At 40.6% G+C, this 13,090-nt stretch overlaps 1 protein-coding gene across 34 annotated transcripts in view; it reads left to right on the top strand.

Moving 5' to 3' along the window:
• The window catches only part of NRXN1 (neurexin 1), a 2,145,734-nt gene that overhangs the window by 1,547,698 nt on the left and 584,946 nt on the right, over positions 1-13,090 (top strand). For 2 of the 34 annotated variants that reach the window (XM_082249493.1, XM_082249492.1), the window contains exon 1: positions 2,438-3,466. The exons of 29 other annotated variants lie outside the window; for them this stretch is intronic. In XM_082249493.1, coding sequence (XP_082105619.1) covers positions 3,223-3,466 — 244 coding nt within the window. In that variant the 5' untranslated portion in view covers positions 2,438-3,222. Of the gene's footprint in view, positions 1-2,437; positions 3,467-13,090 lie in introns of those variants that run through there. 3 more of the 34 variants (XM_082249491.1, XM_082249488.1, XM_082249489.1) reach the window with 2 other exon arrangements.

Below are 13,090 nucleotides of genomic sequence, written 5' to 3'. Positions count from 1 at the left end.
GCGGCGCGCTGCTCGCACCCCGACCTCGGAGGTCGCGGTCCGAAGTAGCGTCGCCCCCGTGTGAACGGGGGCTAAGCCTCCTTGTCCTATATGAAAAAACGAAAAAACAAAACAACAACAATAATACAACAAGCTACAGCACACATAGTGATTTTTGATTACTGATTAGTAAATAATGATTACCAAATTCACGTGCATGTAAACGCAGGTGTCCAAATACTTTTGACAACATGGTGTAGATTAAAAAAAAAAACAAGAAAAAAACAGTTTAGTGTCCCTTTAAGCTTCCATGTCCTATATGAAAAAAAAAAAACAACAACAACAATAATACAAGCTACAGCACACATAGTGCTTACTGATTAGTAAATAATGATTAGCAAATTCAAGTGCATGTAAAGGCAGGCATCCAAATACTTTGACAACATAGTGTAGATTAAAAAAAAGAAAAAAAAAACAGTTAAACTTTAAGACCCCATTCACACTAGCGCGACTTGTCAGGCGACTTGGTCGCCTGACAAGTCATGGTGGGTCGCCTGCCATAGATTAGCACAGGACCCGTTCTAATAGGAGCGACACAAGTCGCTCCAACTTAGAAAAAGGGTCCTGTACTACTTTGGGGCGACCTGGAGGCGATCTGCATTGACTTCAATTATATGAAGTCTGTGCATGTCGCGCTGAGGTCACGGTGCACACAGTTCGCCCCAGCAAGCCGTGTCGCCCCTGTGTGAATGGGCTCTGAGCCTCCTTTTCCTATATGAAAAACAAAACAGCAACAATAATACAACAAGCTAAAGCACACACAGCGATTTTTGCTTACTGATTAGTAAATATTAATTAGCAAATTCATGTGCATGTAAAGGCAGGCCTCCAAATACTTTTGACAACATGGTGTAGATTAAAAAACAACAAAAACAACAACAAAAAAAAAACAGTTAAACTTAAGCATCCTTGTCCTGTATGAAAAACAAAACAGCAACAATAATACAACAAGCTAGAGCACACACAGAGCGATTTTTGATTACTGATTAGTAAATAATCTGGCTGTGTCTGTGTACTTTGTGCTTTATGATCCTCCTTTTTGTCCCTGCAATGATCAGACTGGAAAGCATGATTCTGATGTACCCCATATGCCTGAAAATGACTCATATGGCCAAGAAGAGTGAATGTGTGGCTCAGTCGTCATCTCAGGGATGATTGGCTGCGATCAGCCCGCACAGCGCAGCTTTGGAAGCCGCTGGATAGCGGAGAGGAGCGCCCAGTAAGCCGCTGGATAGCGGAGAGGAGCGCACAGTAAGCCGCTGGACAGCGGAGAGGAGCGCACAGTAAGCCGCTGGATAGCGGAGAGGAGCGCCCAGTAAGCCGCTGGATAGCGGAGAGGAGCGCACAGTAAGCCGCTGGATAGCGGAGAGGAGCGCCCAGTAAGCCGCTGGATAGCGGAGAGGAGCGCACAGTAAGCCGCTGGATAGCGGAGAGGAGCGCCCAGTAAGCCGCTGGACAGCGGTGAGGAGCGCACAGTAAGCCGCTGGATAGCGGAGAGGAGCGCCCAGTAAGCCGCTGGATAGCGGAGAGGAGCGCACAGCTCCGATCTTAGCCAGTTCAGCACCACCGCGCCGGACAGCAACTCTCCCCCTGTCGGACCCGACCGCCCCGCTCACTAACAGTACTCCCCATATAAAGCCCCGATCCCTTCCCTGCACATCAATGCAAATAATTGCACAAGCTGAGATACACGGAAATCAAGACGCTTTGCTAAAGATCCCTTTGTGATTACAGCAACCCCCCCCCCCCTTCTCCCCCAGGGTGCCGATCCGGTTCAGTCGTCTAGTGTATTCATATATCCATCTCATACCGACATGTAACCCTGATAGAGCACAAGGCGGCGCAACAGCACTTTCATTAATAAAAAAAAAAAAAAAGCTTCAGCCATGTGTGCTGATGAAGCTTGGCTTGCAAGGGGTTAAGGAGATGTGTATAAGTTTTCTTTCTTTTTTTTTCTGGAGATCTTGGAACATTTGATCTATAGCCTAGCAAGGGGAATAGATGCTACGTCTGGCTGCATGCAAAAATAAAAAAGCAAGGAGCTCCTGATTGAGCAGCACATGCTTCCCCCCCTCTCTCTCCTCTCTCTCCTTCTTCTAGGTGTGTAATACCAGCAGAGGAAATCAGAAATGAGAATTTTTTTTTTTTTTGTACATCCTTTTTTTTTTTTTTAACTCTGCCTCCCTCGTTCACATAGGCTCTTCCTCTGCATTGCATCCAAAGCTTCAGTGATTTGCTGTTTGGAGACTGCAGATTTGCATAGGGCTTGAGATCGGAAGCATGTTCTTGTTGGCTGATTCTTTCATAAGGGTGCACTATCCTCTGGAAAACATCCTCTGCTATTACTGTTAATAGTCAGACCACTCAGATGGCATTGGTGGTGGTGGTGGTGGTGGAGAGGTGGGGGGGAGAGGATGGCTGATGATGGAGTTTGCTGTGGTTTGAGTCTGCTCTGTTGGAGTAGCTCCACTCAATGCAGAATTTAGGAGAGCACATCAATTTCTATTCCTCAGCAAGCTTGTAGGAAGTGGCTTTTTTTTTCTTCTTCTTCTTCTTTTTTTTTTTTTTTTTTTTCTTCTAACTGTGGATATCCTTGTGGATTATTATGGCTGCGATGCATCTAGAGGAAATCCCTTTAAGGCTGCTAGTTTTGCAAAGTATGGATCGTTAATTGAAAGCTGCTCCTCAACTTGTCACCTCTTCTGATCCTGAAGAGGATCAAGCCAGAAAAGATCTGTTCCCCCAGCTCTTGTTTTTTTTTTCCTTATGTGTTTGGTTGGGGATTGCTATCATGGGACCAGAAAACTGAAGGGGAAAATTAAGTAAAGGAAGGCAAGAGGAGACTTCTTCATCCATTGCTAAGGAAGGAGGAAGACATCCAAAAGGAGAAGGTGGTGGAGACTTCTTCATCCATTGCTAAGGAAGGAGGAAAACATCCAAAAGGAGAAGGTGGTGGAGACTTCTTCATCCATTGCTAAGGAAGGAGGAAAACATCCAAAAGGAGAAGGTGGTGGAGACTTCTTCATCCAAGACATCCAAAGAAGAAGGGGTTGGGGTGGGGGGCTTAAGACCCCATTGGTTCTGGGATGGAGCTGTGAATTGGAAACAAAGGCTTGCTGGAGGATTGGAGGGGGGGTAAAAAAAAAAGTTTGTCCTGGGGGGGTTGCCTCTCTGACTGCCTCCATGCAGCGGCACGGGCAGCAGCAGCAATTGCCTTATTGGAACTTATGTTGTGACCCGGGCCCTGCTGGCTCCGGCCCCCGCCTGGCCATGTGGATACTGCCCCTTACCCTCAGCGGGCTCATCGGGTTGACCTGGGGGGCATCTAATCTAGGATCTCATCATATTCACCACTTCCATGGAGCAAAGCATGTCTCAGCGCCCATTGCAATCTACAGGTCACCTGCATCCTTAAGGGGAGGAAACGGTGGGTCTTCTTTATTTTCTTTCACTTGATGCATGCTTAACATGCATTAAAACTGTCACTGTTAATGCTCTCCTTTTTTGAGTTAGCTTGGAGACTTCCTGGTTGTGAACAGGTTAATAATCCCTTAGAACTGTTACTGTAATGTTCTTCTTTTTGGCTAGCTTGCAGTCTTATACCTGGTATTGAACAGGTTAATAATTCCTTAGAACTGTTACTGTAATGTTCTTCTTTTTGGCTAGCTTGCAGTCTTGTACCTGGTTGTGAACAGGTTAATAATTCCTTACAACTGTTACTGTAATGCTCTTCTTTTTGGCTAGCTTGCAGTCTTGTACCTGGTTGTGAACAGGTTAATAATTCCTTACAACTGTTACTGTAATGCTCTTGTTTTTGGCTAGTTTGCAGTCTCTGGTTGTGAACAGGTTAATGATGCACTACAACGTCCACTGTAAAAATGTTCCCCTTTTGCTTGGTTAGCTTTGAGACTTCCACCTGGTTGTGAACAGGTTAATAATACACTACAACTGCCACTGTAAATGCTCCCTTTTTTTTTTGGCCAGCTTGCAGGCTTTACCTGGTTGTGAACAGGTTAATAATACACTAAAGATGCATCTGTAAATGCTCTCCCCCTTTTTTTTTTTTTTTGTTCAGCTTGGAGGTTTCACCTGGTAGTGAACAGGTTAATGATACACTACACCTGCCACTGTAAATGCTTTGCTTTTTTTGGCTAGCTGGAGCGCTTGTACATGGATATTAACAGGTTAATGATAAACTACAACTGCCACTGCAAATGGTCTCCTTTTTTTTTGGCTAGCTTGGAGGTTTAACCTGGTTGTGAATAGGTTAATGATGCAATACAAATGCCACTGTAAATGCTTTACTTTTTTGGCCAGCTTGGAGGTTATACCCTGTTATGAACAGGTTAATGATACACTACAACTGCTGTGGTATATGCAAACCTTTTTTTTTGCTAGCTTGGATGCTTCCACCTGGTTATTAAGAGGTTAATGATACGCTACAACTGCCACTGTAAATGCTCTCCTTTTTTTTTTTTGGCTAGCTTGGAGGTTTCACCTGGTTGTGAACAGGTTAATGATGCAATATAAATGCCACTGTAAATGCTTTACTTTTTTTGGCCAGCTTGGAGGTTTTAAATGGTTGTGAACAGGTTAATGATGCAATACAAATGCCACTGTAAATGCTCTCCTTTTTTGGCCAGCTTGGAGGTTTCACCTGGTTGTGAACAGGTTAATGATACACTACAACTGCTACAGTACATGCAATCTTTTTTTTTGGCTAGCTTGGATGCTTCCATCTGGTTGTGAACAGGTTAATGATACACTACAACTGTTACGGTACATGCAATCTTTTTTTTGGCTAGCTTGGATGCTTCTACCTGGTTGTGAACAGGTTAATGATACACTACAACTGCCACTGCAAATGCTCTCTTTATTTTTGGCTAGCTTGGAGGTTTCACCTGGTTGTGAACAGGTTAATGATAGACTACAACTGCCACTGTAAATGCTCTCCTTTTTTTTGGCTTGCTTGGAGGTTTCACCTGGTTGTGAACAGGTTAATGATCATTGCTGTTCTGTTTTTTGTTACCTTGATGGAGATAAGGGAAAATAAGTCATAGGCTGAGATTAGCTCATGAAGAAAGTGAACTGATTTGCAAATAAAAGGATAAGCAGTGCAAGGAATGAAACTTACTGTGTGCATTCTGTATTTGCCGGTAATTGCTCAGCAAGGGATCTCTGCGCTGTTGGGGAAGCTGGAGCTACAAGGCTGGAGTGGCTGCCGGTGTGTATAGGGTTACACTGTGCAGCATGGGTGTATTGCTCAATGCCTTTATTCCCTGGGTAGTTGGGCACTTGTGACCAGTGCTTTTCTTTAGCACGGTCTGCCAGGGCTGCCAAATGTTATTTTCTTTCCTATTACTGACCCTCCAACTACTCTCCTCTTTCCCCCTATTGTTCCAGCTTCATTCATTGCTGCAGTGAAAGCCAAGCACAGATGGGATACAGTAATGCATAGTCCAAAATACACAAAGGCATTAGCATATACAGGCACAATAGAGTCAAACTGCAGAGTATAACGTACAAGCAAGAGAGAAGAGTTGTGTTATAGTGTTGGCACATAAAGGAATGATTGAATTGGAGACAGTATGAAGCAAAGTGCAGTAGTCTATGGTAACCAATCAGCATTCCCATTCCCCCAAACTGATGAAGGGTAACATTTGGATTTCTGCGATGAAACATTGCATGACTGTTCTTTGTTCACCCCTTTTAAAGAGATCTTTTTTTTTTTTTTAATGATTTTCAGGCAGATTTGTGGTTTGGCTTCAATCGCCTCAATAGTGTAATCCCCCAAATGACAATTGATTTCTGAGCATTAAAGCTGGCAACACAAGGGTGAACATAAGGCAGTACTGTAATTAAGGTAACCGACTAAATGGTGAATCTGCTAATATGGTTAAAGTACAGAATAAATAACAACATAGCGTAAATGGTGATGGTATCTCATGTTCACCGATTTGTTAATGATTGACTTTTTATAGTTTATATATCACTTTTATATTGTTCTTGCCTCATTTTGAAATTTGGTATCTATTGATGTTATTGGCTAAAGGCAAAACCCAGGGCCAGTTTGAGATCTTTTATAATTACTTTTTTTTTAAATGTAATCCTTGCCTATCACCACAGTAAATCTTGGTTTTCAAGTTAGAATAATCAAATAGCAATGATGTCATCTTTTTTTTCCCCCACTATGCTGTATTTTATGAGCTTGTATTAATAAGACAAAGAGTAATGATGATGTGCTGTAACCCTTGAAAACTGCATGTAGGCTGCCATCATTAGGCCAATCTGAACAGTGATAGGTTATTGCTGATTGGTTGCTATGGGTTATTGCACTTTACACGCTGCTCTTTGCCTCATTACATTACTTCATCCGTATTAATGATTCAGCCCTAGAACATCAGGCCCCTGACCCTAACACTTCCAGAAAAAGAAAAAGACTGCACTATCAATGCAGGTGTAGGACTATCATGGTTTTGCAGTTTTTACTTTCAAACTTGATGCAGGCTCCCAGTGGGACAATACACTGGAAAAGCAGATTTATATTCTGTGCAGAAAGAGCTTGCTCTCAGGAGTCTGAAGGACTTTCAATTGTTTCTAGGAACATCTGTGCTGAAAATCAAATTTATATAGTTGAAAACTAGGTCAAAACAGCTTTACTTTCCATATGATTAAGTGGCATGATACATTGTTTGCTCTTTGTGTTATATCTGTATGGAATGTATCAAATGTATCAATGACATGTATTAAAGTCATTTACTCTATATTTATTTTGGAACGCCTAAAAAGACTCCAAACTGTCTATCTATCTATGTATCTATCTATCTATGTATCTATCTATCTATGTATCTATCTATGTATCTATCTATCTATGTATCTATCTATCTATCTATCTATCTATCTATCTATCTATCTATCTATCTATCTATCTATCTATCTATCTATCTATCTATCTATCTATCTATCTATCTATCTATCTATCTATCTATCTATCTATCCATCCAACAATTCATTCATCAATCCACCAATCCATCCATCTATCCATCCATTATTATGTCATCCATTTATCTATCTATCTATCTATCTATCTATCTATCTATCTATCTATCTATCTATCTATCTATCTATCTATCTATCTATCTATCTATCTATCTATCTATCTATCTATCTATCTATCTATCTGTCTATCACCATCCACTCACCCATCCATCATGCTCTTTCTTTCTTTCTTTCTTTCTTTCTTTCTTTCTTTCTTTCTTTCTTTCTTTCTTTCTTTCTTTCTTTCTTTCTTTCTTTCTTTCTTTCTTTCTTTCTTTCTTTCTTTCTTTCTTTCTCTGTCTTCTTTCTTTCTCTGTCTTCTTTCTTTCTCTGTCTTCTTTCTTTCTTGTTTCTTTTATTTTGGTGTGTGTTTACCTGCCAATCTATATGTATACTGTACATGTTTATTACTGCTTAGCAGCTTTTAATTCTCTCTCCCCCTCTTTCATTTTCTCTTTCTGTTTGTCTCTCTCCCCCTCTCACTCTTTCTCCTTCTCCATCTCTTCCTCTCTCCTACCTCTGCCTCCCCCCTTTTCTCTCTCACCCCCTATCTCTTCACTCTCTCTCTTTCTCTCACTCTCTCATTCTCTCTTTCTCTGTCTTGTTCTTCTCCCCCTCTCTCTCTTTGTCTATCTCTCTGTATACCTCTTTCTGTCTGTCTCTCCCCATCACTCTCTCTATCTGTTGCTCGCTCTCTCTCTCTCTCAATTCAATTCAATTTAATTCAATTCAAATAAGCTTTATTGGCAGGACCAAATACATTTTAGCATTGCCAAAGCAGTTGAGTTTGGGGGGGGGGGGGGGTAATGGGTAATATTCTCTCTCTCTCCCTCTTTCTCTCCCTTTCTCTGTCCCTCTCCCCACCTCTGTCGTCCCCCTTTTTTCTCTCCCCTGTCTCTTTCACCTTCTCTCTCTCTCTCTTTATCTGTCTCTATATGCAGTATCTCTCTCTCCCTGTCCCTATCTCTCTCTCTCTCTCTCTCTCTCTCTCCATCTCTTTCTCCATCTTTCTCTGTCCCTCTCCCGACCTCTGTCTTCCCCCTTCTCTCTCTCTCTCTCTGGTGTCTCTTCCTCCTTCACTCACTCTCTTTTTCTATGTTTTAATCTCTCTCTCTCTCTCTCTCATCATTGTCCATGCACGATCTTACTGTATTTAGAATCTTTGGAAATATCAGGCTTTGGATCCAAGGAAACTGTCTCTGTCTAACTGTACGTTTTACAGAATGGCTCCATCTAAATATCTTCCCTTTATTTAAGACCCCCATTTAAAAAAGGCAGAGCTATGTGAATTGAATTACCTCTAGCATTGCTCGCTATGCATTGTCTTTTGCCACTACCGGTGATATCATAAGTCACCCACTGTTCACCTAGACATCACATGCTCAGTAATTCAATTTTGGAGGCAGTTGCCTGAAGAGGTCATGGCATACAAAAGCATGCCAACCCATAATAAGAAGTGACAAGGCAGGACGGCCAACGACTTTACAATGGAAAAACAACTTCTAATGTAAAACTCTTCTACAGTTTCTTAAAAGCAGGCCTGCTGAGGTGCCTGAATATATTCTAGAATTGTTTTCATCTCTGTTTCCGAAAGTGGGACGGCTACTAATATGCAAATTAACTACCCAAATAATTTGTTTTCTTTGCCCAACCAACTTTAGGATCTCTGTGACTCTCTCTTTAGAGTCTGTGTTGTGTCTGTGCCTGCTTATGCTGGCCATACACTATAAGAAAAATCATTCAAACTCATTTTCAAAAAACAAATACTTGGCCGTGAGAGCAAACAATCGTGCCATCATGTAATGACCTATAAATCATTCATTGGACATAAATTAATCAGTTTTTGTTCGTTTTTTTCACATATACCTAGTGCAAACAGTTTGGATAAGAAACACATTACCTTTCAATTCATAATTTGTTTCAGCAGAAAATCCCAAACTAGTTTTATTGGCTCAAAAATGTCTCAACCGATTACCGATTCGTGCCCCTTAACTGGCCGAAAAACGAAAGAACTGTCCAAATGACCGAATTTCGGCCAAATTTACATATAGTGTATGACCAGCATTATTCCGGCGTACTATCAGAACAGCTATTGAAAGCTAAGGAGGAGCAAACACACCCCAGATACAACTTTATTTTAGAACTATCCCATGTGAAGACACAGGAACCCAATTACCAGCAAGGCTAGAGCTACAATGGTGATGTCATCTTTTTACTGCTAAGAAATCTAACTGTTTTTTTATTGGCACTGCAAATTAAATCACTACTAGTTAACAGTTACAACTCTCAGTAGCAAAATATTGAATTGCCCGTGTAGCCCTAGTCTAGGGGCCCAGCTACACTTGTGCTTTGTGTTAATGCATGTTCCCTAATGCGCATTATGTCATGCATTAATGTGGATTGCAATAAAGGCAGCCTATTGAAATCGATGGGCTCCCAATGCAGCAACATGTCAAAAAATTTGGATGTCACAAAAGTTTTGTTGTAAACCACCCCATTATGCGTTGTGGGTTTCCTTAGTGCATCGGAACGCTATTCACAATTAATGGAGCCACAGTGCATCAACACATGTAACATGCATTACAGTAATATATGTTGTGGTAGACGTGGTAGATGTAGATTGGCCTTATGTGTGATTTTATTTTTTTACTGGAGGAGTTTATATTTTACCTAAAAATGCATATTATGTTATATTACTTGTGTAGCTTAGAAAACACTCAGTAGAGGCCTTCTTTTAATTTTAGAAAGAAACATCAGTTTATCAAATGTTGCTAAATAAATAAATAAATACATATATATATATATATAAACTGTTTATATGTATACTTTGTATAAATAATGACTTTTCCAAGAAACAAGCCTAAGCTTGCCTCTGCCTCATTGGTTGGAATCTATTTGGCTACACAACTGCTGATGTAAAGATCACACACACACGTATATATTTATATACACACATATATATATATATATATATATATATATATATATATATATATATATATATATATATATACAGTGCATCCAGAAAGTATTCACAGCACTTTTTTCACATTTACATGTTACAGCCTTATTCTAAAACTGATTCAATTCATTATTTTCTGTACAATTCTACAAACAACACCCTATAATAACAACATGAAAGAAATTTGTTTGAAATCTTTGCAAATTTATTAAAAAGAAAAAAGAAAAAAATCACATGTACCATGTACATAAGTATTCACAGCCTTTGCCATGACACTCAAAATTGACTAAAGTTCAACCTGTTTCTACTGAACATCCTTGAGATATTTCTACAACTTGATTGGAGTACACCTGTGGTAAATTCAACTGATTGGACATGATTTGGAAAGGCACACACCTGTTTATATAAGGTTCCACAGTTAACAGTACATGTCAGAGCACAGACCAAGCCCTGAAGTCCAAGGAATTGTCTGTAGACCTCCGATTGCATGGAGGCACAGATCTGGGGAAGGGTACAGCAACATGTCTGCAGCATTGAAGGTTCCAGTGAGCACAGTGGCCTCCACCATCCGTAAACGGAAGACGTTTTGAACCACCAGGACTCTTTCTAGAGTGGGCCGCCCGGCCAAAATGAGGGGTCAGGGGAGAAGGGCATTAGTCAGGGAGGTAACTAAGAACCCGATGGTCACTCTGACAGAGCTCCAGCGTTTCTCTGTGGAGAGGGGAGAACCTTTCAGAAGAACAACCAGCTCTGCAGCACTCCACCAATCAGGCCGGTATGGCAGAGTGGTCAGTCAGAAGCCACTTCTCAGTAAAAGGCACATTACAGCCCACCTGGAGTTTGCCAAAAGGCACCTGAAGGACTCTCAGACCATGAGAATGGCAAGCGCCATGTCTGGAGGAAACCAGGCATCACTCATCACTTGGCCAATGCCATCCCTTCAGTGAAGCATGGTAGTAGCAGCATCATGGTGTGGGGATAATTTCAGCGACAGTAACTGGGAGACTAGTCAGGATTGAGGGATAGATGAATGCAGCAATGTAAAGAGACATCCTTGATAAAAACTTGGTACAGAGCACTCTGGATCTTAGACTGGGGCGAAGGTTCATCGGTCAGGACAATGACTCTAACACACAGTCAAGATAACAAAGGAGTGGCTACTGGACAACTCTGTGAATGTCCTTGAGTGTCAGCCAGATCCCAGACTTGAACCCAATTGATTATCTCTGGAGAGATCTAAAAATGGATGTGCACCGACGCTCCCCATCCAACCTGTTGGAGCTTGAGAGGTCCTGCAAAGAAGAGTGGGAGAAACCGCCCAAGGTGTGCCAAGCTTTTAGCATCATACTCAAAAATACCTGAGGCTGTAATTGGTGTCAAAGGTGCTTCAACAAAGTATAAAATATAAAGTATACAATACAAAGTATAAGTATAAAATAATGTATTTAATACATTTTGGAATAAGGCTGTAACATAACAAAATGTGAAAAAGTAAAGTGTTGTGAATAGTTTCCGGATGCACTATATATATATATATATATATATATATACCGTATTTTCCGGCGTATAAGATGACTGGGCGTATAAGATGACCCCCCTATTACATGATCTACCGGTAATACTTATACTTAGGTTACCTTGGAGATATTATACTCGGCGTATAAGATGACCCCCCATTTTTGGGGGATTTTTTTGAGGTTCAAAAGTAGTCTTATACGCCAGAAAATACAGTATATATATATATATATATATATATATATTTATATATTTATTTATATATTTGTTCTTTACATCAGCAGTTGTGCAGGTCAAATAGTTTCCAACCAAAAAGACAGAGGCATGCTTAGGCTCGTTTCATGGAAACATCATTAGTAACAAGCAGACAGACTGAATATCCACATGAAGACTATTAGATATACAAAATGTTTGCTTTATTCTGATGACAAGTACATTTTAAGGCTAGGCATTTGTATATAGTACTGATTGCAAGAAAGCATAACAGTTGGTTTCCAAATGCTTTGTAAACTTTCTGTGCAAGCTTACACTTCCACTTTTATTGGCCTTTCACTTTCTAAGCTGCTGAAATTTGAATGGCTGCTATTTCTATTGCACAATGCTACCTAAAGGCCCGTGAGAATGAAGAAAAAGTCACTATTCTGCATATGAGCTAAAGCTGACTTTGTTGTTAACTTTGGATACAGTATTTTATTCTAAAAGTTTTAGTTAGAGTTGGTGTTTGATAATTACTGGTTCTGCTTTGTGCACTTTTTTTTGTAAGGGTCAGAGGCAAATTCTTCATGCGTCTGTGTATAGCTGCAGATGAAGGCTTGTACTGGAGAAGTAGCTTTTTAAGGCCTCTTTTGACTACAATACAAAGCTTCATAATTGCATTTTCATTCTTCAGTTTGTTTTTCTGATTTGCTGTCCAATCCCATTGATGAAACCATGATATTTTATCCCAAAAATGTATTCCCAAGCACTCCACCAAGAAATATCATAAATTCAGCTATTTCTGTTAGATAGTAGAACAGTAGACAAAGTCCATGCATGTGTTTTGATGATAATCTACCTTATGGTCTTTTGAATAGCTCATTATAATAGTGTATTTCAGCTTTTCTCTAACTTTTTGCTGCAGAGGAACCCTTAAAATAATTTTTGGATCTCTGGGAACTCATGCAAAAGCTAATTCATTGGGGTGAGGGTAGTGGGAGAAAAAGTCCCATAATTTGGTAGACAGTGGGAAGAATGCCTCTTACATTGGTGGTCAGAGGGAAGAATACTCTACTTTCAGTGTTGGTCACAATGGCACCCTTACAGACAGGTTATAACTAAGGCAACATGTGTCATCGGTATCCTGCTGCTGACTCTACTAAGTAGAGTTGGTCCTGGAACCATCAGATGGGAGGTCCATTAGCCAAAGTTCAAGTAATCCATAAGTACCTAAGTAAAGGTGGTCAATGAGAAGCATGCTCTCCTTTCAGTGGTGGTCATAATGCCACCCTTACAGACAGCCTTAAGAGATCATTGGTGTCATGCCGCTGACTCTACCAA

This window comes from Pelophylax lessonae (assembly GCF_965119305.1).
Source record: "Pelophylax lessonae genome assembly, chromosome: 3".
Classification (NCBI taxonomy): Eukaryota; Metazoa; Chordata; class Amphibia; order Anura; family Ranidae; genus Pelophylax; species Pelophylax lessonae.
This window is presented reverse-complemented; position numbering and strand designations above follow the sequence as displayed.